Source organism: Aythya marila (assembly GCF_965140915.1).
Source record: "Aythya marila genome assembly, chromosome: 13".
Taxonomy (NCBI): domain Eukaryota; kingdom Metazoa; phylum Chordata; class Aves; order Anseriformes; family Anatidae; genus Aythya; species Aythya marila.
The window spans coordinates 10,016,337-10,037,967 of NC_139054.1; the positions used below are offsets into that span (position 1 = coordinate 10,016,337).

The 21,631-nt window shown below is 61.8% G+C and overlaps 4 protein-coding genes across 7 annotated transcripts; 1 reads left to right on the top strand and 3 right to left on the bottom strand.

Moving 5' to 3' along the window:
- Window positions 1-901: 901 nt before the first annotated feature.
- TIMM8A (translocase of inner mitochondrial membrane 8A) lies at window positions 902-2,084 on the bottom strand. 2 transcript variants are annotated; one of them, XR_014318397.1, is made up of 3 exons: window positions 1,926-2,084; window positions 1,438-1,726; window positions 902-1,258 (listed from the first exon to the last, which is right to left on the bottom strand). XR_014318397.1 is itself a non-coding variant. In XM_082770696.1 (2 exons), the coding sequence occupies exons 1-2, from the start codon at window positions 2,046-2,048 to the stop codon at window positions 1,565-1,567; spliced, it is 285 nt and encodes a 94-aa protein (XP_082626822.1). In that variant the 5' UTR covers window positions 2,049-2,084; the 3' UTR covers window positions 902-1,564. The 2 variants fall into 2 exon arrangements, 1 of the variants encoding a protein (XP_082626822.1); XM_082770696.1 differs by having other exon boundaries at window positions 902-1,726.
- A 101-nt stretch (window positions 2,085-2,185) lies between these two features.
- On the bottom strand, window positions 2,186-12,238 carry BTK (Bruton tyrosine kinase). 3 transcript variants are annotated; one of them, XM_082770693.1, is made up of 20 exons: window positions 12,172-12,238; window positions 11,324-11,391; window positions 10,123-10,305; window positions 9,916-10,014; window positions 9,736-9,801; window positions 9,164-9,245; window positions 7,694-7,822; window positions 7,528-7,595; window positions 6,876-7,057; window positions 6,474-6,536; window positions 6,281-6,335; window positions 5,922-6,004; window positions 5,706-5,833; window positions 5,037-5,111; window positions 4,460-4,631; window positions 3,981-4,197; window positions 3,341-3,405; window positions 2,763-2,881; window positions 2,489-2,646; window positions 2,186-2,405 (listed from the first exon to the last, which is right to left on the bottom strand). In XM_082770693.1, the coding sequence occupies exons 3-20, from the start codon at window positions 10,261-10,263 to the stop codon at window positions 2,334-2,336; spliced, it is 1,974 nt and encodes a 657-aa protein (XP_082626819.1). In that variant the 5' UTR covers window positions 10,264-10,305; window positions 11,324-11,391; window positions 12,172-12,238; the 3' UTR covers window positions 2,186-2,333. The 3 variants fall into 3 exon arrangements, with proteins under 3 accessions (XP_082626819.1, XP_082626817.1, XP_082626818.1); XM_082770691.1 differs by having other exon boundaries at window positions 9,736-9,804; XM_082770692.1 differs by lacking the exon at window positions 12,172-12,238 and having other exon boundaries at window positions 9,736-9,804; window positions 10,123-10,350; window positions 11,324-11,389.
- Window positions 12,239-13,217: 979 nt separating this feature from the next.
- Window positions 13,218-15,720, top strand: RPL36A (ribosomal protein L36a). The gene is made up of 5 exons (XM_082771249.1): window positions 13,218-13,250; window positions 13,495-13,600; window positions 13,737-13,804; window positions 15,374-15,496; window positions 15,656-15,720. The coding sequence occupies exons 1-5, from the start codon at window positions 13,248-13,250 to the stop codon at window positions 15,674-15,676; spliced, it is 321 nt and encodes a 106-aa protein (XP_082627375.1). The 5' UTR covers window positions 13,218-13,247; the 3' UTR covers window positions 15,677-15,720.
- Window positions 15,721-17,195: 1,475 nt separating this feature from the next.
- On the bottom strand, window positions 17,196-21,317 carry GLA (galactosidase alpha). Its single transcript, XM_082770504.1, has 7 exons — window positions 21,156-21,317; window positions 20,531-20,705; window positions 20,252-20,429; window positions 18,951-19,042; window positions 18,199-18,360; window positions 17,730-17,927; window positions 17,196-17,629 (listed from the first exon to the last, which is right to left on the bottom strand). The coding sequence occupies exons 1-7, from the start codon at window positions 21,314-21,316 to the stop codon at window positions 17,366-17,368; spliced, it is 1,230 nt and encodes a 409-aa protein (XP_082626630.1). The 5' UTR covers window position 21,317; the 3' UTR covers window positions 17,196-17,365.
- Window positions 21,318-21,631: the final 314 nt, after the last annotated feature.

The window sequence follows — 21,631 nt, forward strand, 5'->3', positions numbered from 1 at the left end:
AGATTATTTGTTACCGAGCTGCTATTGGTATGTTTGTACTGAGAGCTGGGCCAGCACTGAGAGGTACGAAGGATTGCAGCACTGCAAGAACAGCGTGGGTGCCCAAGAGAAATGCAAGGCAGGGACAGGAGGGGCAATGGCTCGTGGTGAGAACAGGAGTGACCTAACGGTCTTTAGCTATTGAGGTAAACTTCTGAAAGACAGCTAGATAGCTGCACCCTCGCTTACACAGGTTTGTATACACATAGCTCTATTTCACGTCCTGAACTTATTTCCAGGAAAGCTGCTGGCTCCAAGACACCTGTGTTAGGCACCCCACATGCCCCGTCCAACCACCCACAGCATTGTTGTGTGCAGAACCAATTCACCAGGTTTTTCTATAGGGCTCCAAGCCACCACAGGTTCACAAGGTGGGTCACTCCGTGCTTCCCAGAGCCATGCCCTATTGCTGAAATGCTACACTGTGTTTCAGGGGGTGGATTAGTAGCAGTTTGTTGTTTTTCCAGTTAAAAGCTCCACACCATTTCCTAGGGGCAAAAGTCCAGAAGACATGGCCACAGGCCTCCCTCCAGTGATCACAGATAAGGGTGCAGCTGGTTATAAAGTAGCTGGCTACATTTATTCTGCAATTTTAGTTTCTCTGAAGAAACTAGTCCCGTTCAGGAAAGCAGGTGTCATTCCCGTTTGGGGAAGAGGAACAAAGGCCTCAAACATGAGGTTTGATTCATGGAACCAAATTCACTGAGCTACAAATCAGAATTCACAGCAGGCTGTCTAGCCAGAAGATAACTACTCCCCCTTCCCTTCTGATTTTGCAATAAATAGATTCACTGGGAATGAACAAAGTGGCCAGATTTTCATTTCCCAGCGATCTGAACAAAGGAGAACCTCATGTTAAAAATTGACCCAGTTAACATTTATTACATCGTCTAGGGGAAAGCAGTGAACGGAGCAAGTCAGTTTTGAGAGAGCTGTGCTGCAATTTGAAACTTTGCCACTCGGCCGCATGAAGGACTTTACCCTGCAGAAGCCTTGAAATGTTTTCCAGTAGTGTCGCTGCCCGGGGTATTGCCTACACCCAGGAAGCTCTCCGGGCTGGGGGTGTCCGTGCTGGTGCAGTCCTGTTGCTCTCCTTCCAGTCGCAGCGCGCGGCCATGGGAAGCGCGAGGCTCGTTAGCACCTAGCGAGGAAGCTGAGTCCTGCGCCACCAACGCGGGTGCAGCACCGTTTAAGGCAGCGGTCACGGGCTCGCCTCGCCCTGCGGTAAGGTTCCCCTCAGCGCTGGGAGCAGCCCTGGGGTGAGCATCGCCACCCCTCCTTCTAGGCGTCCCCACCGCCCGGACCTCGTGCGCTGCATCCGCGTCCCGGTGCGAGGATCCTTCCCGGCGGCCGGGGACGGGAGCAGCACGACGCCGTGCGGAGGAGCAGCGTGCGTACCTGTGACGGGCTCTCATCCGGCTGCACCTTTCCCAAGACGATCTCCTAAACCCCCCAGAGGTGACCTGGGCTCGCTGGGGACGGCCGGCTCGCAGCGTGGAGCCGCACGGGGCGCGGCGGGCGGCGCTCAGTCGGACAGGCTCTCTGAGAAGGCCGACTTGGACTTCTGCGTCTGCTCCAGCCGGTTGAGGATGAACTGGCTGGTGTCGATGAAGCGCTCCACGCAGTTGACGAAGCACGTCTCGGCACGGCTGTCCAGCTTCGGCCCCGGCTTGTCCATGCACTTCTCCTGCAGAGCGGAGCGGAGCGGGGGCCGCCCTTGGTTCTCGGGGGGCACCGCGACCCCGGGGGCATCCCCCGTGCTCGACGGGACCCCCCCCATTCCCCTTCATCCCCTTCACCCCCTTTATCCCCTTCACCCCCTTCATCTCCTTCACCCCCTTCATCCTCCTCCTCCTCCTCCTCGTCCCCGCCGCCCCGCGCCGTACCCAGCACAGCTCGGTCATCTGGTGCACCAGCTGCTGGAAGCGCTGCTTCTGCGTCTCCACCTCGATGAAGCGCTGCAGCTGCGGGTCGGCCCCCCCCAGCCCGCCGCCTCCCGGCGCCTCCATGCCGCGACCTTCGCGTGGTGCCGCCGCCGCCCGCCCCTTCCCTTCCTTTCCCTTCCTCCCCTTCCTCCCCCAGCCCCGGCCCCTTCCGCGAGCACTGCGCAGGCCCCGCCGCCATCTTATGGCGGGGCGGCAGGGAGGGAGGCGGGGAGGAGGAGCTGGGGGGGGGCTTCGCGGCGCTGCCGCCGTTTATTGTGCACTGAGGGGGCTGTGGGGGTGATGGAAGGCGTCGTGGTGGTCGTGGTGATGGTGATGATGGTGGGGGAGCGGGGCCAGCCCGCCCGGCGCTCACGGCTCCTCGTCCGTGATGTCCAGGATGCCGGCCAGCAGCGCGGTGAACGTGGGGCGCTCCTCGGCTTTCTGTGGGGGCGACACGGCAGCCGTGGGGTGCTGCCCCGCCGCCCCCGGGAGCTGCAGGTTTTGGGGGCATGGAGGTGCCTCACCTCGTGCCAGCAGCTGTACATGATGGCGTAGACCCGCTCCGACGCCTGCTGCGGGCGGTAGAGGCGCAGGCCCTGGATGACGTGCTCCGTCGTCTCGCTGTTGTTGAACCGCTCGTAGGGCATCTTCCCCAGAGAGTACACCTCCCACATCAGCACGCCTGTGGTGGCAAACGGGGGACACCTCAGGGCGCGGCCACGTCTGTGCCTGATGTTGGTTTGTGGAGGAGCTCGCTGGTTTTGGGCCACCCCTGAGTGGTTAATGCTGCGCTCTTACCAAAAGCCCAGACGTCGGACTTGCTGCTGAACTTGCTGTACAGAAGCACTTCGGGAGGGGACCACCGAACTGGGAACTTTGTCCCCATGGAGCTCGTGTACTCATCGTCTAGAACATATCTGCAGCAGACAAACGGGTCAGGGCAGCCGTCCCTGGTTTCACTTGTCTGCATGCAACCAATCGACCCCAAAAGGAATCTATGGCTTTCAGAGTTTGTGCTCTGCGTGGGTTTGAGCAGGCGAAAGTGTCCCTTCACAAACAAGCACGTGTTAGTCGAGGCTGGGGAAGGGCTCCAGTGACACAGCATCACAAGAGGCAGAACTGGGATGTGGGATGTGGCTGCAGCCAGGAGATTAGAGGCGGGGGAAAGAAGTGGCAAGAAGGGGAACGGGGATGAGGGAAGTAAGAAAGGGATGTTGGAAAGGGGAGAGGCGGAAGGTTGAGCCAGGTAGATGAAAGCTGGGAGAAAGCAGAGGAAAAGCAGAGCTGGAGAATGGTGGGGGAGAAAGACTAAAGTGCGGGGGAGACTGGAGATGTAGAATTGAGACAGGAAAGTGACACAGACATGGCTACCGGACCTGGAAAGGCCAAAATCTGAGACTTTCACAATCCCTTGGTCATTCACCAAACAGTTGCGAGCAGCCTGTGGATGGAGAGATGGAGGCAGTCACTGCTGTGCTGGGTCTGGCGGGGATGGAGGTAACTTTCCCTGCACTGGCCCAAACAGTGCTGTGCTCTGCACTGGGAGCGAGAACAGCACTGCTGTCACACCAGTGTTTTGTCTACTGCTGAGCAGTGCTGGCACAGCACCAGGACTCCCTCCAACACCCCACAGAGCAGCACCGCAATCTGGCAGTGCCAGCCAGAGGCTTGACAAACCAGGCTCAGCTTTTCATGAGGTTGAAGTTCCCCCTCTCCGCATCTGAGCCAGGGATGCTGCCTGATGCAAAGCCCTGCCCTATCCAAAATGCATTTCCAGTCCCCTGGAAAGCTGCCCAGCCCTGCCCTCTCTGCAATTGCTAGCTCACTGCGGAGCAGTGACTCCAGACGTGCCGTGGTGGGCACGCTGTCTGTGCTCAGGTGGGCAGGGAAGCTCAGGAAGATTCTGAAGAAGAAGCTGCAGAGTTGCCTATCCTCACGCTGAGCTAGCTGGACCCTGTCTAGGACGTGCTGTAGGTCCCACTGAGCTGGAGAAGTGTCCTTCAGCCACATCCCTACCAGGTCTCGGTGCAGGAACTGCTTGGACTCCAGGTACTCCATAGCCTCACAGACATCTTTGCACATCTCCAGCAGCTCGGCAGGCTGGAAGCGCCGCCGCGTTTCCCTCAGGAAGTTCAGGAGGCAGCCGTTGGCCATGTACTCGGTGATGATGAAGATGGGGCGCTGCTTCGTGCACACCCCGTAGAGCTGCACCAGCTTCTCGTGAGACAGGTTCCTATGTTGGGGGCAAGAAGGGCACTCCTGAGCATCCGCAGGGCCAAGCCGCAAAAGCATCGCTGGGTAAGGAGAGGGAGAGTTTGGCAAAGTGCTCCTGCCCCAGCTGCCGGTGGAAAGCTCCGTGGCAAATGAGCACAAAAGGAGAAATCTCTCGCAGTGTGGGTGCATTTCGGTGTGCGAGGCTGCCCGGTGCTGTCCCCCCAAACCAGGCACCCTGACAGGACGCATCCTGCGCCCCCCTGGGGGCTGCTCACACTTACATCATGACTTTGGCTTCGTCGATAAACTCGTCCTCTGACATGGAGCCCTCCCTGATCATCTTGATGGCCACGTCGTACTGGCCTCTCCACTTCCCGTACTTCACCACGCCGAACTGCCCTGTCCCCAGTTCCTTCAGGAAGGTCAGGTCCTTGGGGTCAATCTCCCACGACCCTAGGACAGAGCGTGAGGGTGAGGGGGGTGCGGGTGCCCTCCCCGCAGCACGTTCCCGGTCATCTCATCTAGCTGGTCCAGGAGGAGCTCACAGACGCGTGCTGCCCCCCCAAAAAATCACCCTGAAAAATCACAATCACGCCTGAAAAACCATCAGGAAAAATCCCTAACGTGCAGGACGTGTTCCTCCGGGGGATGGGGAGCAAAGCAGCCTGCACGTCTCTCGGTACTGACCCCAGAGGGCCGGTGGGAGCAGGGAAGGGATCCCTGGGGATGCTGCGGGCCCTGCTGCGAGGGGACAGCCGGGATCCCAGCCCTGGCAGGTTACAGAAGGAAGGGAGCCCGTGCTGGGTGCCCCTCGGGCCCCACGGGCAGGGAAGCAGGAGGTAGCCCGGGGCAGCTTACCGTAGCCCAGGCCAGCTGTGGAAGGGGCACTTTTCCGGTGCTGTGACACGGGATGCTTCAGCCTGGATATGAGCCCTGAAACACAGGAAGGTGTCTGTAAAAGCACTGGTGGCCTCGCTCTGGCCCTGTCCTCTCTCTGAGACTGTCACAGCTTGGAAGATTCTTGTTCCAGCTTTCCCTGGGCTGCACCCTCCCCTCCTTCTGCCCTGCCTGAGAGGTGCTATCAGCTGGGAACCCGTGCCGGTGGGTGGGTTACGAGGGATGTGTTCATGTTTTGCTTTTGTCCAGATCAATAAAAAGGAACAAGGTTGCTCCCAGCCTCCTGCAGCCTGGTTTACAGCCCACTGCCACAGGCGCTGGCGAGGGCTGCAGGCAGGAGAGCACAGGATTAATGAAAGATGTTGGTGGGGTGGGTGCAGAGGGGTGCTGGGTGGGTGCTGCCCCGCAGGAAGGCAGGGAAAAGGATGCTCAGGGGGATGTGAAGTCCCTGCGGCTGCAGATATGCCTGAGCAGAGATGTGTGAACGAGTTGTCTGAAGCTGCAGCTGGGCTGTCCCAGACCAGGGCGGGGGTCAGTGTGCACCCTGAGGGGGACAGAGCCAGCCCAGCTGGTGAAGGGCACTGGGTGCAGGTCCAGCTGCCAGCTCTGCCCGTGCCCACGGGCGCTCACCGGCGGAGTTGTGCTGATGGTACGTGATGAGCTCCGGGATGGTGTTGAAGAGGTGCTTTTCGGCCAGGTAGTACTGATTCTGCGGGGTGCAGCACACGACGTAGTGGCGGATCATGCCCTGGAGGTCTCTGGGGAGACAGCGTGCGGGGTTGGAGGGCGAGAGGTGCCCGGAGAGGCCCTCCCAGTCAGGAACGAGCTATTCCTACATCCACTTACACAGAGGACTTGGCATAGACGGACACAGTGTATTTCCCTGTCTTGCTGGTAGAGTCTCGGACAATGAAGCCCCCTTCCTTACCCTAAAAGAGAGAGAGGGGATGGGTATTTGTAAGGGGGTGATTGCAGGAGGTGGGACTTAAAATAGAGGGACAACCACAGCGTGTCTGGAGGTGGTGCAATGAGTTAAAGCAGTCCTGCTTCCAGCTCCTGCCCGGGGAACACCTACTGGCGTGCCCCCCAGGTCATTCTGGGCCAGAGCTACCCAGCTCTGTCCTTGTCACCTGCAGTGGAAGGGCTGAGAGCAGCCCACGGAGGCCACGTGCGTGGAGGACCCAGCCCCGTGAGCCAACACTTACCTCCTGTTTCAGCAGCTGCTCCGCTTGGCTCCGGGTGATGTTCTTGGAGTACCACCTGGGGCAGGGACACAGCCGTCAGGGACGTGCCCCAGCCACCGCTGTCCCCAGCCTGGCTGATCCTGGCCCAGAACCGAACGTAGAAAGGCCCTGACCCAGCACAACGTGCCACGGCCCCGTGCCTTCCCCTACTCACTCAAAGATCTCCAGGGAATTGCTGGTTTCGGTGACGTAGTTGCTGGGGATGTATCCTTCCCTCCTGCAGGAGGAAAAGGGGACGGTCATGCACCGATGGAGGAGGTTCCTGCCCCAGAAATCTGAGCAGAAAAGCTCAAAAACCTCAGCAGGAACCCTGCGGTGTTCATGCTTGGGGATGGCTGGTACCAGCACAGCCTGCTGTGTCTCCCTTCCCCTCCTCACGTGCCAGCTGGTGCAGGAGCCCAGCGTGCAGGCAGGCAGCCTGTCTCAGCCCGTGGAGTGAAGAACCAACCAGTCTGAGAGCCTGGGACCAGTCTGGGATCCCCAGTGCCGGGTGGGGGTCCCGGGGGCCACCCCAGGGGTGACGCTGGGCCGGGACACAAGGTGCTGGAGCCCTTACCCGTTCTTGTCACGGGCTTTCCACCAGGGCAGGTGGCTCTCCTCCAGGATGAAGTACTCCTCGCCCTTCTGCAGCTGCAGGTCCTGCGCGTTCATCGGCAGGTAGTCGTACAGGGCCACCACCTTCTTCATCTCGCCCGCCGCGACGGGGGCTGGCTCGGGAGGCAGGGGCTTCATCACCATCTTCCCCAGGGAAAGGGAGAGCAGGGCACAGGGTGAGGCAGGCAGGCACGCTGTTTGCAGGCTGAGGCTGTCCCCAGGACTGGCTGGGTCAGCACAGCGTTTGTCTCAGTTCCCACACATAACTCCACCAAGATCGACCCACCCCACTGCTTTTATTGCAACAATTCCTCCTTGGAGGCGTCTTCACCAAAGATAAGTTTTTTCTCTGTACCTTTGGGTTTAACCCGTGACTCCCCCACCCTATATCAGGGTTTCTCTCTCTCCCTAGCTCCCCTGGGGGACCCTCAGGGGTGCGATCATTTGACTTTCCTCTGGGTCTTTGGGCTCCATCCCCTGGTTCAAGCTCCTTCCCCTTCCATCTCTCTCCAGAGCCAAGTCCCAGTCTGTAAACCTCTGAGCCACGCTCAGTGAATGTGTTGGCTTTTCCCAGGCTGACCTCTCCTTCAACACCCACATTTTCTGTCCCTTACCTCGTCCTCCTCGGGAGTAGGGGGAAGAGGCTTCTTTGTTTTGCGATGTGACCGCCCAACTTTTAAACCTTCACAACACAAGAACCATGAAGGTGAGAGCTGTGTTGGGCAGCGGGGAGGTCCCCGGGGCTGGGGCCAGGCAAGGGGAGGGTGCCCGGTGTCTTACTGCCGTTCCTGCTCTCCAGGATCTTGCAGCCCATGGCGTTCTTGGCGGTCTGGGAGCAGCACAGGTACTGGCCGTCGATCCAGAAGCAGGGGTGGTATTTCTGCACCAGGTCGCTGTTGTACCGGATCACTGTGGCAGAGGAGGGGAGATGTGTGTGACCCAGTGCTCCGTCCCCAGCCCGCTGCTGAGAGTTTTGTGCTCCCCCAGTGCAGAGAATCAGCCCCAATAAATCATTTCACCCGCTGCTCTGCCCCTGATACGCAGCCGTGTGGCCCTGCTGCTCGGGTTTCCCTCAGTGCACTGCTTTTGTCTCGGTGCCACGGCGATGCAAGCCCTGTGACACCAACCTCCTAGCGAGGGAGGGCCAGCCCTTTCCTCCTAGATTTGATCAAAGCTCTTTGGCAGCCCTACAAAGGGACACAAACGTGCTCGGAGCGCCAGCTCCCGCTGCGACCAGTCCTCCTGCCAGCTGAAATGTGCCCGGGGCTGTCGAGGCCTGTGCTCTGCAGCTCTTTTGAGGCCCAGTTTTCAAAAGCGATGGAGCTGGCTTGCCTGTGGGCAGAGCAGGATGCCGCCATCGTCCCCTGCCCGCTCGGGGACCTCCCTTGCTGGGTGGCTGCTCCCTTGCCAGGCTTCAGCAGCTGCAGCAACCCCTCCTCGAGCAGGGAAGTGGGGCCGGGGCCGGCTGCTGGGGCAGAGCAGGGCTGGCATGAAATAACTGACTTCCCCGTTATCAGCCTGCTCTGCTTCCGCCTCGCTCGGGCAAACTTCCCCGTGTCAATTCGAGCAGCTAATCTAACCCCGGCAGCACGAAGCCGCAGGAGATACGCACGCATCGAGAGGCACACACGGGCAGCTCCATCAGATTTCGTCCGACCGCAAGCACCCCAGCCCCTCTGTTGCCTCGGCGTGCTCCCAGCTCGAGGGGAGAGCAGCCTTGCAGCTCAGCAGCAGCTCAGCAGCACCGTGCGAGGCTTGGGACGGGCTGGGAAACGCTCCCAGGCCCCTATGCAGGCTTTTCATCCTCGTTCCCTTCCTAAAGCACCGAGGGCTCTACCTCCCCCTCATGTGCCGGCGCAGCGGTGCGGCCACATCTGCCATTTCCTCCTGCCCTCAGCAACTTCTGAGGCTGCTCGAGCTGATTTGGAGCAGGTTTGTGGGAAGGCAAGGCGCCTCGCTCAGCGTGGCCGTGGTGCTGCAAGGATCGGCGGGCAGCAGAGGCGAGCGCCCAGCTCCTCGGGGGGCAGCTCGTGCCAACGCGGGGACGTTACCAACCCTGCACGTAGGGCACGGCCTCGTGACTGCGCTCGTCATGGGAGCAGCTTCTGATAGAGCTCGCTCTTCCGCAGATATGGGATAAAGTAACCACGAGGCAGCGAGCCCCCGGAAACCCAGAGTCTGAGTCACGCTGCACGCGCAGCCGGCGGCTCCCGATCGCTCGTACGGGGAGCCGGGGCGGCCCGGACTCACCGCTCTTCAGCTGGTGGATCCAGCGTTTGCGCAGCTCCTCCGTCGGGGAGAAGACGTAGAGGGGGCCCTCGTCGTACACCACCTGCGGGCAACACACGTCCACGGGGCTGGGGGCTCGCGGGGCAGCAGGGGCTCGCGGGCAGCCGGTGCAGAGCACGAGCCGTGCCGGTGTGCGCGGGCCCCATGGTGCTCGCGGGACCATGACAGGGAGGTTATAAATAAGCCCCCTCCCCCGAGACTTTCCACTTCCTTCTCTGACTTTCGGTGTGCTGGGGTGCCAGCGAGGGCGGGCAGCTGGGCTGGGGGCTGAGCGAGCAGCGGGCAGGGAGCATCCCTCCAGCATCGGCCAGGGAACCGAAAGCTGCGGGATGAAGCTCGGAGCTGCTTCCCATCGCCCCTTCAAGAGAGCTGCCCAATTCCAGCCTGCCCGACGCGGGACACAGGCATCCCCAAAATGATGCTGTGCTTGTCCCCGTGTCCTCCTCGCTGTCCTCACCCTGGTGCAGTGCCAGCCCCTGGCCCCCCGCAGCCACGCGGAGCAGGCTGGTGAAGGGGGCGTGACGAGGACTCACCTGGAAGGGGTAGGGGAACCGCTCGATGATGGAGATCTGCTCCATGTTGTTGTAATCCTCCCCCTTCTTCTGGAAGAGAGAGGCAGAGACGATCATTGTCCCCAGCTCCCGTCACCCCCAGGCCGGGCTGCTGCCCACCTCCCCAGCCAGAGGACGGGGGACACAAGCGGGGACTCTCACCGGGACCTGCCGCTCGGGGGGGGGGTTGTTTTCGGGCACCACCGTCTCCACGCAGGTGATCTTCTCGATGTCCACCGAGCCCTTCTTGCTGCCTCGGCGCTGCGAGAGACGGGCTGGCTTTGAGCAACCTCCGAGAGCTGCTGAGCCCCCGGCCCTCGTCCCACCCCTCGTCCTGGCGGGGGACGGCCAGCGGCCCCCCGGACTCACCCCGCGCTCGAAGTCGTACTCGTAGTAGGACAGCTTGCTCTCCGTCAGCAGGAACAGGCGCTTCTTGAAGTTGAGGGGCGACGTCTTCTTCTTCTGCTGCGAGCGCTTCAGGAAGATGCTCTCCAGGATGACGCTGGCCATGTCGGCCACCCCGGCTGCCTCGACGCCGTGCTCCCCGGGGTGCTGCGTGCAGGGTGACACCGACACGGCGCTCGCTCAGCCGAAAACCTGCCCACGGCCAGACCTCACGCACGTTCGGGGTGTTTAGAGGGTGACCTCTGGCTGTCACTTCCCCCTCCAGGGGCCATGCCACGGACCCAGCCGCCCCCCGGCAGGCTCCAGCTCCAGCGGGGTGCCGGAGGGGTCCCCGCGGCTGGCTGGACGGAGAGGGAGGGAGCTGGGGAGGCTGTGAGAAACATCGCCTCGGGGAGGAGCGTGGAGCCCAGCAGCGACACCCAGCACCCTGCCTCCTCCCCTCGGCACCGCGGTGTTTGTGGGGGCCGTTTCCTCCCGCTGCTCACCCAGGCTCTGCCTGCTGTGGCCGTGCCGCCTTGGCAGCGCGTGAGGGCCAGCTGCGGGGACAGGATCCTAAAAGCCCAGGCTCTGAAGTCCTGAAAGCCCTAAAAGTCCTGGCCGAGAGCACAGGGTGGCCCTACAGCCACCTTCCCCTGTGCCCGTGGAGCTGCAGGAGCACGCAGACATCACTGAGCTCCCTGCCCCGTGTCAGTAGATCTCGGTAGGGGCCAGGCTCACAGCGCTGCCTCCAGCCAGCACCCAGAGGTGCCTGAATCCTCCTCAACCTCCCCAGGGATGTGTCCGGATGTTTCCAACACCCCTCAAGGCTGTGACCAGCCCTGATCCTGCCTGCACCTCGCGGGGGGCACATAAACCTCCTGCTCCCCCTTCAGCTCTGCTTTGCTCCCTTCATCCCGGAGCAGCGGGGTCAAGCCCCGTGCTGCCCACCCGGGCACCAAACCCGCTCACGGCAGGGACCAAAGGTGCTGGGAGCGGCCCCGCTTGCTGGATCCTTTTGGGCTATTTGGGTGGTTTATACAGAACACCACAGAAATGCTGAATTTTCGGAGCCTCCCAGAAGAACCAGCAGCCTCTGGCTGAGCCGGGAATGGGGGTGAAGGGAATTGGGGCCGAGGCGGGTGCTTGTGGCGGGGGTGCTGAGCTGTGGGGGCGCGGGGAGCCTTACCTTGGGCCGCAGCAGCTGCGTCACCGCCAGCAGTGGGGGGCAGATGGGGCAGCTCCTCACCACGTCCTCTGAGACGGCGACAGCGGGCGGGGAAGGACGGTGAGCGCCACAGGGGGATGCCTCCATGTCCCCATGTCCCACCTGGGTCCCTGCCCGGCTCATCCCTGCCCGGCGGGGCTCACCTACCTCCCCACTCGGCCATCGCTGCCTCGTTGGGGCAGCCGAGGGGGCGAGTGGGTGGCTGCGAGCGTCCCCCCCCCCCGTCCCCGTCCCCGGTGTGGCTTCCTGCCATTGTCACACCTCGGCCAGGCGTGCTCTGACACACACACACACCCCGTGCCTGGTGCTGTGGGGCCGTCCCGAGCTCTGCGCTGTGCCCCCCGGCCCGCCGGGCAGCCCGACGGCCACCACGGGTGGCCACGGGGCGGGCTGGGAACGTCCCTGTTGCTGTAGGGCAGAGGGGAAGGGGCCTGGGGTGTCCTTGCCCCCAAACCAGGCCTGGCGACACCAACCCCTCATTTCAGGCACAGCACGGAGGGTGACAAAAACGAAGGTTGGGAGGGCGGAGGAGGGAACGTGGACGGCAGCACCCCCACACCTCCCCAGCGCCCTGCCCCAGCACCACGAGCACCCATCCAGCACCCCAACACCGTGCTCCAGCACAGCCCCAAGCCCCCCAGCACCCCAAAACCCCCCCGGCACCCCTCTCAGCGCGACCCCACACCCCCCAGCACCTCCCCGCTGCCCGACGGCGGAGGCGTGAGGCCGGGAGCCCTCGTGCCACCCTCGCTGGCTGTCCCCGTGCCACGCGGCAGTAGGGCCGTGTGTCCCCGGCACCCCACACTCACCGAGCCCTACAGCCAGCCCTACAGCCGGCCGGGGTCCCGCTGCGCCCGCTGCCCCGCGCCCGCCCCGAGCGGCCCAGCCCCGCGGCTCGGCTCGGGTCGGGGCGGCTGGGACACGACGCAGGGATGGTGGGGTCGGCCGCGCAGGGAGGAAGGACGCGGCCGGCCAACCCCACCCTTTCGGTTCCCCTTTTTTTTTTTTTTTTTTTTTTTTGGTGTTTCTCACTCAGAGCAGCAGCTGCGTTTCCTCCTGGAGATGGCCGGGGCCAACTCCGCGGAGCCAGCAGCAGCAGCAGGGCGGCCGCACGGAGGGGTGGCGGGGCTGGATTTGGGGTCTGGGAGAAGGGGCTGAGGGTGGTGGCATGGGGCTGGGGTGTGGGGCTGGGATTTGGGGTGGGCAGCGGGGTGACGTGCACGAACAGCAGGCGGCGGCCTCCTCCTGACCACCTTGTCCCTGCACCCCATGTCCCTGGCCACCCATGTCCCCATGCACCCTGCACCCCATGTCCCCATGTCCTCGTGCCCCATATCCCCGCACCCCATGGCCCTATGTCCCCGTACCCCATGTCCCTATGGTCCTATGTCCCCATATCCCTGCACCCCATGGCCCTATGTCCCCATATCCCTGCACCCCATGACCCTATGTCCCCATGTCCCTGTACCCCATGTCCCCATGGCCCTAAGTCCCCATATCCCTGCATGCCATGTCCCCATATCCCTGCACCCAATGTCCCTATGTCCCCATGTCCCTATACCCCATGGCCCTATGGCCCTATGTCCCCATATCCCTGCACCCCATGGCCCTATGTCCCCAGGTCCTTGCATTCCATGTCCCTATGTCCTCATGTCCCCATATCGCTGCACACCATGTCCCTATTTCCCCATGTCCCTGCATCCCATATCCCTTTGTCCCCATGTCCCTGCACCCCATATCCCTTTGCCCCCATGTCCCCCCGCCCCCGCCCCCTCCCTCCAGCAGGGGGCGCTCTCTCCCCGCTCCCCTCCTCTCTATGGTTCCCCCCCTGTCCCATCTCCTTCCGCTTCCGGCCCGCTCTTTCTCCTCGGGTGCCGCCGCCAAGATGGTGGGTGCGGGAGGCCGGGGGCGGGGGGCTCGGCTCCATCCGCCGCCATCCGCCCCCGCCGCGCCTCGGAGCGGCCGCGGGGGGCCCGGCCCGTGCTGGGGGCCGCTCGGGGAAGCGGCGGCGGGGGGAGGCGGCGGGCGCGGGGCCTGTCCCGGCGGGATGGGGATGGGGATGGGGGGGAGGCCAGGCCAGGCCAGGCCAGGCCAGGCCGTGCTGACCGCCGGGCCTCTCCCCGCTGCCGCAGGTGAACGTGCCCAAGACCCGCCGGACCTACTGCAAGAAGTGCGGCAAGCACCAGCCGCACAAGGTCACGCAGTACAAGAAGGGCAAGGACTCGCTGTACGCCCAGGGTGAGCCCGGGGGCGGCTGGGCTGGGAGCGGGGCTGCTGCTGGGCGGCTGGGGGCTGAGGTTGGCAGCTGGTGCGTTCGCGTGGCTGGGGTGCGTGTGTTTGGCTGTTGCCTCAATGTGCTCGTTTCCCCCTGTAGGCAAGAGGCGCTACGATAGGAAGCAGAGCGGCTATGGCGGCCAGACGAAGCCCATCTTCCGCAAGAAGGTCAGTGCGGCTTCTCTGAGCCGTGACATCTTCACAGCCCTCACACCCTGCTGAAGCAGGACACATCTGTCTGCTCGGCCGCGGGCTGGGTGTGTGCTCGAGCAGTGCTACAGCAGCTCTGTGCTGGTAGTGGTGTCTAAGGAGTGTAAGAACACAGTTCCCACCCCTGCCTGCTGTTTGCCCCAGCTGCTCTGTCTCATTGAGACGTTCCTTGATCATGCTGGAGTGATGCAGCCTGTGTTTGTGGAGCAGCTGCTGCAGGGATCCTGCTGCTTGAGGACAACACGGCCTTAATGGGGGTGGTGCTTTTAATGAAAGGAGTGTTTTCCCCCTTGCTAAAGGATACGATAAAGGGAAAGAAAGCCTGCTGTTAGCTTTCCAGATGTTCTCAAAGTTTTAGTCTCTTCTAGTTTGTCTTTGGAACTTGTTTTCCAGGCCTGTGAGGCTCTGCACAGCCAGGCTGCCTTCACTGGCAAGGGTACAATGGGGTGAAGAGTTCCCAGCTCCTGGGGGTACTGCAGAACGCAGAATGCTTTCCTTGCAGGCTGCTCTCCAAAGAAATCCATATCACTGAGCCAGCAAATCACAGCTGCTGTTCTCCTGAGAGTCTCAAAGCAGCAGTGGAAAGCGTGGTGCGTTCTGTTAGCGGTGCATTAGAGCGATGTGCTGCTGCCATCCTCCCTCTGCAGGTTGCGGGGTACCTGGAGTTGTAGACCTCCTGCGTGTTTCCCCTCTGCGTGCCCCTTCTGCTAGGAGATGGGGGACAAAAAAAAACTTGAAATTTACAGCAGGGAAGCAAAACCTGACAGATTTATAGAAGTTCTTGTGCAAACTGTGTAGCTGTGCTTACAGAGCCACTTGGCTAGCTGCTGGGAAGCCCTGGTGTTCTGCTGGAGGCTTCCAGGAAGGAAGAAAAAAGGGTGGTGTTTTTTTTAAGCTGGGAGAGTTGGCAGGAGATGCTCCTGCAAGCAGGGTACCCGAAGCAGCAGCACTGCTCCCAGCTTGGCACCCCTCTGCACGCTGCCGTCCCCGTTTGTTTCCCTCCAGCCAGCGCTGTGGGGGTGAGCAGCTGGGCTTTGTCACTAGGCTGCGGCTCTGTCCCGCTGCTCCAGCGGCCTCACAGCTTCGGGTTCTTCCCTCCGCAGCCTTCCGAGCAGCAGCTCTCTTGTCAGTAGCTGCAGGTCTGTGTTCAGCACGTCACATCACTGCTCCTGCAGGGGAAGGTTTGCCAGCTTTCGGGTGTTTCTTCTGGTGGGCGCTCTGCCAAACTCCCTGCACGCTGCCGGGGCTGTCATCCTGCACCCTGAACAAGGGGCTGCTCCTCGGTGCTTTCTGAACACAAAACACCACAGCAGGTGAAGGCACAGATCCACTAAGTTCTCTTACTGGTGTTCTAAGGTACCTGGCTGTGTTTAACAAAGGCAGCCCAGCTGCGTTGCTGGTTTCCTCTTTATATTTGAGGAATCAGCTGGTGAATCTAAAGCAGTGCAGGTAGCAGGCTGCCCCAGGAGTGGCTGTCACCTGTTTCGGGGCACTTCTCACCCATACCCGCTGCTCTGCTCCTCCCAGGCCAAGACCACGAAGAAAATCGTGCTGAGGCTGGAGTGCGTGGAGCCCAACTGCAGGTCCAAGCGGATGCTGGCGATTAAGAGGTGCAAACACTTTGAGCTGGGAGGAGACAAGAAGAGAAAGGTACGTTGGGGTACCCCGAATGTTGGGGTATCCTGAATGTTGGGGTGCCCCCAACGGCTGGTACGGCGGAGGGTGAGGACGGGCTGTGGGAGAGCACTGTCAGAGCTGGGGGAGGGTGAGATGCAGTGGAGTAAACTCGCTGTCTCTTCCTTTTTGCAGGGCCAGGTGATCCAGTTCTAAGCCCCATCCCCCAGTTTGGACTGTATTAAAGGAATTGGAAGAGATCTGTTGTTTGTCTGTCTGTCTCCTGCTTTTGGTGGGGAGGGACTTGCGAGTACCTTAACCCAGCTGGAAGGCGTTCCGAACAAAGCTGAGCAGTTGGATTTGATGGCTTAGGAAGGGTTTTGAAGAAACCTTGCCCATGGCTGGCACCTCCTCAGGGTGTTCCAAGAGGTACATAAAGCATGGCTGAGCCCGAGGCTCTGCAGATGGGTGCACCAGCAACATCTCTGGGGGTGCTCCTCGGGCTGACACGAGGACCTCTGGCAGAATGCTGCCTTCAGCAGGGCTGCTTCTAAACTTGCAGCTTGTCTCCTGTAAATAGTTCGTGCCTCTATCACAGCAGTTGTGTTTTAGGAGTACTTTAAGCCTCTGCGGTGAGTCTGAATTGTTGGTAGGTGAAGCAATATTTGGAAAAAGGCTTTAAAGTGCCTGTTGCAGTTGTGTAGCTCCCCGATAGGCTTTTTTTGAGCGCTTGGCCTGGAAGGGAGGCAGGCGAGATTCCTTGCAGCAGTGATGTTGGGTTTTTTTTTGACCCAGGAAGAACTGGGGTAACTTGAGCTCCCCTGAGCAGCCCTCACGCTTCTCACAAGCAGCTGGGCTGTGCTGCAGCCAGCGGCTAGCACCAGGGGCTGTGTTTGAGGAAGCATCCTCTGCACCGCCAGGCAGCGGTTACTCACCGCAGCTCAGCTCCGAGCTGCCTGTGGAGGCTGCGAGCTTCGTGGCCGTGCAGAGCGATGGCTGATCCATGCACGTTGGCTCCCCCAGCCGGGTGTTGTGCTGGCACAGCAGGCTTCAGCTGCCTGCCTCCCGTCTCGCTGAGTTATTTTCCTTACAAGAAAAATCCCGAGCACAGCACGTCAGCATCAAGCGAGGGGTGACTGCTGAGCAGCAGAGTGTGGTGTGCTTTAGGACAGGCTGTCCTGCACTCTGGCAGCAACCCACTCACAGGAGAACTATGAAAAACCTTCACCCTTCTTAGGGAGCACTTTAATTAGAGTTTGTAATCACAACCAGAACAAATCGAGGCATCTGCATCGTGTGGCAGGCAGAGAGAGCACATATACACGGTAGTTGCATAAGAACCTGCGTAACTTTAGCCTAAAGACTGCTGCCAGCAGCAAAAGGGCAGTGCTGTTGGGAAGGAGCCCCCAGGGGCCCTGTGAGGAGCGGGGAGGGGAGCTGCTGTCTAGAGGGAAGCGCCAGCCACAGGTAGGGGGCTCCTGGGGTAAGGAGCAGCCCTCAACGCTGAGAGCAGACAACAACTGCAGCGAGCCAGGCCAGTCCCTGAGTTCAGTGATAACCACGCTCTGAGGAGGGGGTGGGCTTTCTTTGGTAGCTTTTCTGTGTTTTTGGTTTGTTTTTTTTTGGGCTGAGTGTCCCTGTAGAGCCCAGCTCGCAAAGCAGCAGCAAGGCAGCTGGGCTGCATTTCCCCGCTGAGCCTGGAGAGCCGTAGGACACCGCATCAGCCCTCAGTGTCTTTGGGCAGGGGGTGCCAGCAGCTGGGGCCCCTGTAGCCCCCAGATACCATGGAAAGGGTAAATAAATAGGAGAGGAGCAACCCTTGGAGAAGCAGTTGAGTGGAGAATGAGGACAGAACAGAGGCACCCTGCCTGGAGGCTTACAGAAGTTGTGTCTGCGTGCCTCCTCCTACAGCGCGCCCACCCTGAGCAGCACGGTGCCCGTGGGGTTCACCTCCACGCTGAGCGAGGACACCCAGCTGTGCACGCCCCAGTCCCTGCTGCTGGGCAGCAGCTGCCGCACGGAGCAGGCGGGGTTGCAGGCCAGCCCGTTGCCCAGGAAGGCGAGGGGGAAGGAGAAGTTCTGCGGCCCCCCGATCTCCTGCTGGTACAGCACCGCCACCGCGTAGGCGCCGCCCGACAGCGGCCGCTCCCAGAGCTCGAAGTTTTTGTCCTGCCGAGGAGGGAACAAACCCCGAGGCGTGTGTTAGGGGAGGCTGGGCTGCTCTCAGAGGAGGCCAGCAGCCCGTGCACCCAAAACAGCTCGGCCGTACCTTGGTGATGCGATATCCCTGCCTGCCCAGCGGATCCTGGTTGATGGCGATCACCTCTTTGTTCTGCAGCAGCCACTTGGCCTCGGGGCTGATGCGCCGCAGGTCGTTGGACATGAAGAGGGGAGCAGCCATGATGGCCCACATCGCCATCTGCGTCACCGCCTGGTCCCAGCTCAGCCCGAAGTTCCCGATCACCAGCTGTGACGGGAAATTCAAAAAGGTGCCCGGTGATGCTGCCTGCCCGGGAGAAACTGGGCCGCCACGCTGAGCACCCGTAAATGACAGGATGCTGAGGGTGGGAGCGGTTAGGTAGGCCAGGAGCCAGACCAGCCCGTTGGGTGGCAATTCTCTCATCGGGTGCTCGATCCCAGGGCCCCCTCAGAGCCTTTTACCCCGGTATTTCTCCCTCAAATCCTTCCCTCTGCCTGCAGCCGAGGAGAAGAGTTTTTAGTGGTGCTGCCCTACTTGCCATGTCAGGGTCGTTCCAGCCCCCCGGCCCAGCTATCTTCACAATGCTGTCCTGGTGAAGCGCTGTCCACTCCAAGATGCTCTTGATGCTGTTCCAAGAGTCGTAGACATCAAAGAAGTTCCTCCAGTGGTTGCAGTACTGTTTGATCTCCGTGTAATTGGGCTGCCAAAACAACGAGCGTCATTAGCCAGAGAGCTTGTCTGCGCAAGGTCAGGAACGTACACAAAGCATCAGCACTATTTTGGGGCAGAACTAAATAGTTTTGGTGGCAGACCCACTGAGCTCTGTCAGAAAATCCCCTCAGACTTCACCAAAGGTGGGATGGGAGCAGTGGGACTAAGGTGTGACATCCTACTAATTACTGCAGTGTCTCGGGTTTACACCCTCCGGTGACTAACGCGTTTATCTCTGTGGGAGCGATGGCCACATCCTGTCCTGGCAGCGCGGGGGAGCCAGCTGTGGGCGGAGAGCAAAGCATCAGCCACAGACCCTGGCTGGCAAAAACGTGTTCATAACCACCACGGAGGATTCCTATGAAATAGGCTGCCCTATTCAGGATCCTGCTGAATTCTCGGCAGAGCAGTGACTCGCCTCAGGTGCGCCTCTGGGCTGTGAAGTGTTTTTCCTCCACCTCGCAGTCCTGCTCCCTGTCAGAGCAGAAAGCAGCGAGCTCCCTGGGAGGCTGCTCTGCACTCGTAGCACTTTCCTGTTCCTCCGTCCATGCGATGCCAGCCCTGAGACACGCTCCTCACCTGCTGCATGGGCCTCAGGTAGAAGGGCCATTCGCAGGAGTACACGATGGGTCTGCCAGTCTTGTTCAGGGCCAGAGACATCCTCCTGTAACCTGAGGGAAGAGAGCGGACAGGTTACACAATCCCCTGGGTCACGGAGAACTGAGCCAGTGTCACAGGTTCGGGTTTCAGTTCAACTCTTGCAAAATCAAGGCTGAAGGAGGCAGCCAGCCTCCTGCCTCGCAGGGAAAGGCGAGCTTCAGTGCCTTGCTGCTCTGAGACTGATCACTTTGTCTCCTGATTCTGGCTGGGATAGAGCCCCGGGGAGAAGCTGTAGTTTTGCTGTGTGGTGTTTTTTTCCTGGGAAATACACGTTGGTATCTATCAAGCTGCTGGGCACAGCTGCAGTGGTTAATGTTGCAGGAAAATGTCCTTAGGAAGGACTTGTGCCATATGGGCTGGGCAGGAATGCAAAGCCACCGGTTTTGTCCTGTCCTTGTCCCCAGACGGCCCTGTTATATCCCTTTTAATCAGCAGCGAGGGGATGAAGAGCCCGCTCTCCCTCCTGGAACTGCTTCAGGATCGCACCTGGGTTACACACAGCATCCAACAGCAGCTTCCAGCCTAGCTGCTGCCTGCGGTGCAGAGCTGAGCTCCTGGCCCCAGCAGCCAGCATAGGCCCGACCAGCTGGCTGTGATGGGAGCGTCACTCGGGCAGGTTCCTGCTGCCAGACCCAGCCAGGACCGTAGGGCTCCTGCTGCCAACGCTGTGGTGCTGACTGTGCCAGCAGGGAGAGCCCCGTCAACAGAAAACCATCTTCCGAGCCTCAGGAGGTTTTTCACGCCAGAACTCTCTTCAATTTTTGCTGTTAAAAGCCCTGATAACTGCCTTTCTGCAGCTGACGCAAGCTGTTCTGGCGTGCAGCTGATCCATTACGGCACGGCCTCGCCGAGGGACTAAGGGCTAAGTGTGTGAAGTGTTTCGAGCTCTCCAGTGAAGGCACTGCAGAAGGGCAAAGCCTCTGTGGTGCTAAGAGCTGATGCAGCACTCTGCACAGAGCCCCCGGAGCACGCAGCCCCTGGTGTGAGGCAGCTGCTGCCTCAAGCCCTGCCTGCGAGCGAAGCTCCAGGAGGGGGGAGGCTGAGCAGCCAAAAACCACTTGGGCCAGCAAAACTCGCGGCCTTGGAGAGAGCAACCTTGAGCTCGGGCACACAGCCTCCTACCTGCTTCTGTAAGCAAATCCCTCAAACGAGCGAGCTTGGGGAAAAGCACATCCCCAGAGGCTCGGGACCACTGCCGAGCACCTTGCCCATGCACCCACCTTCTGCCAGCAGCTCCAGCGAGCCGGAGTTGCAGCCGTCGAACTTGAGCAGGTCCACGCCCCACGAGGCGAAGGTCTGGGCGTCCAGCTCGTAGTGCCCGTAGCTGCCGGGGAAGCCGGCGCACGTCTGGTTCCCGACGTCGCTGTAGATCCCCAGCTTCAGCCCCCGCGCGTGCACCTGGGCTCGGGAGCAGACAGAGGCCAGGGCTTGGGGTGCCGGCCCCGAGGCCGCTTCCCCCCCGACCTCCCGGTCCCGCCGCGCTCCCGGCGCTCACTCACGTAGTCCGCCAGCCGCTGGATGCCCCCGGGGAAGCGGCGGGGGTCTGCCCGCAGCCTGCCGCGCTCGTCCCGCATGGGGGCCGCCCAGCAGTCGTCGATGCACAGGTACTGGTAGCCCGCATCCCGCCAGCCCTCCGCGGCCATCACGTCGGCCATCTCGGTGAACAGCTGCTCGCTGCGGGCAGGAGCACGGCGGGGCTCGGCACCGGGACACCGGGACAGCACCCCCGGGACTAAGACACCGGGACACTGGGCACCTCGGGACCGGGACACCGGGTACCTCTGGCACCCTGGGACCCCCGGGACCCCGGGCACCCCCGGGACACCATCACACCAGGACCCCCGGTACTGGGACCCTGGGACACCAGCACCCCGGGCACCACCGGGACCGGGACACCGGGCACCTCTGGGACCCCGGGACCCCCGAGACCGGGACCCTGGGACACCGGGCACCCCCGGGACCCCCAGGACACCGGCATACAGTCACACTAGGACCCCCGGGACCAGGACCCTGGGACACCAGCACCCTCGGGACCGGGACCCCGGGACCCCAGCACCCCGGGCACCCCCGGTACCAGGACCCCGTCACCCCCGCTCCCCCCCACCCCACCCCCCGTGTCCGTACCTGACGCAGCGGCGGGGCTGCGCGCTGCAGTCGGTGGCGCAGAGGAAGCGCTCCCAGTGCAGCCAGCCCATGGGCGGCGTCCTGGCCACGCCGTTGTCCAGCGCCGCCGCCGCCGCCGCCAGCAGCAGGGCCCGGAGCAGCCCCGGCACGGCCGCCGCCATGATGGAGCCGCGCGGTCACGTGACGCGAGGGGGGTCACGTGGGACGAAGGCCGGCGCTGCCCGCCCCCCCCCCCCCTCCCGCCAGGGGGCGCCGCTGCCCCGTGTGGGGCCTCGCGGCCATGGCGGGGCCGGGCAGTGCCAGGCGCGGGGCCTGAGGCGAGCTGAGCGCAGGGGTCCTCGCCTTGTTGTAAAAACAGTCACAGAGTCACACAATCACACAAATTCAGGGCCCCCTGGGTTTAGAGGGACCCCCAGGCACCACCATGTCCCGCAGCCCTCCCTATTTTAACACCTCCAGAGGCGCCCCCACAGCCT

What these genes read in the sequence shown, in the direction of transcription:
- BTK (XM_082770691.1), bottom strand. Translation starts at nt 10,263, where the DNA reads ATGGCCAGCGTCATCCTGGAGAGCATCTTCCTGAAGCGCTCGCAGCAG. An exon ending in CCCCCGAGCGGCAGGTCCCG is followed by an intron (nt 9,805 to 9,915) that starts GTGAGAGTCCCC and finishes TCTCTCTTCCAG; the next exon opens with AAGAAGGGGGAGGATTACAA. An exon ending in GTCTATGCCAAGTCCTCTGT is followed by an intron (nt 5,834 to 5,921) that starts GTAAGTGGATGT and finishes CTGTCTCCCCAG; the next exon opens with AGACCTCCAGGGCATGATCC.
- RPL36A (XM_082771249.1), top strand. An exon ending in GGACTCGCTGTACGCCCAGG is followed by an intron (nt 13,601 to 13,736) that starts GTGAGCCCGGGG and finishes TTCCCCCTGTAG; the next exon opens with GCAAGAGGCGCTACGATAGG. An exon ending in GAGGAGACAAGAAGAGAAAG is followed by an intron (nt 15,497 to 15,655) that starts GTACGTTGGGGT and finishes TCCTTTTTGCAG; the next exon opens with GGCCAGGTGATCCAGTTCTA.
- GLA (XM_082770504.1), bottom strand. Translation starts at nt 21,316, where the DNA reads ATGGCGGCGGCCGTGCCGGGGCTGCTCCGGGCCCTGCTGCTGGCGGCG. An exon ending in ACCTGAGGCCCATGCAGCAG is followed by an intron (nt 18,361 to 18,950) that starts GTGAGGAGCGTG and finishes TTGTTTTGGCAG; the next exon opens with CCCAATTACACGGAGATCAA. An exon ending in GCTGGAACGACCCTGACATG is followed by an intron (nt 17,928 to 18,198) that starts GCAAGTAGGGCA and finishes TTCCCGTCACAG; the next exon opens with CTGGTGATCGGGAACTTCGG.
- TIMM8A (XM_082770696.1), bottom strand. Translation starts at nt 2,048, where the DNA reads ATGGAGGCGCCGGGAGGCGGCGGGCTGGGGGGGGCCGACCCGCAGCTG. An exon ending in AGATGACCGAGCTGTGCTGG is followed by an intron (nt 1,727 to 1,925) that starts GTACGGCGCGGG and finishes TCCGCTCTGCAG; the next exon opens with GAGAAGTGCATGGACAAGCC.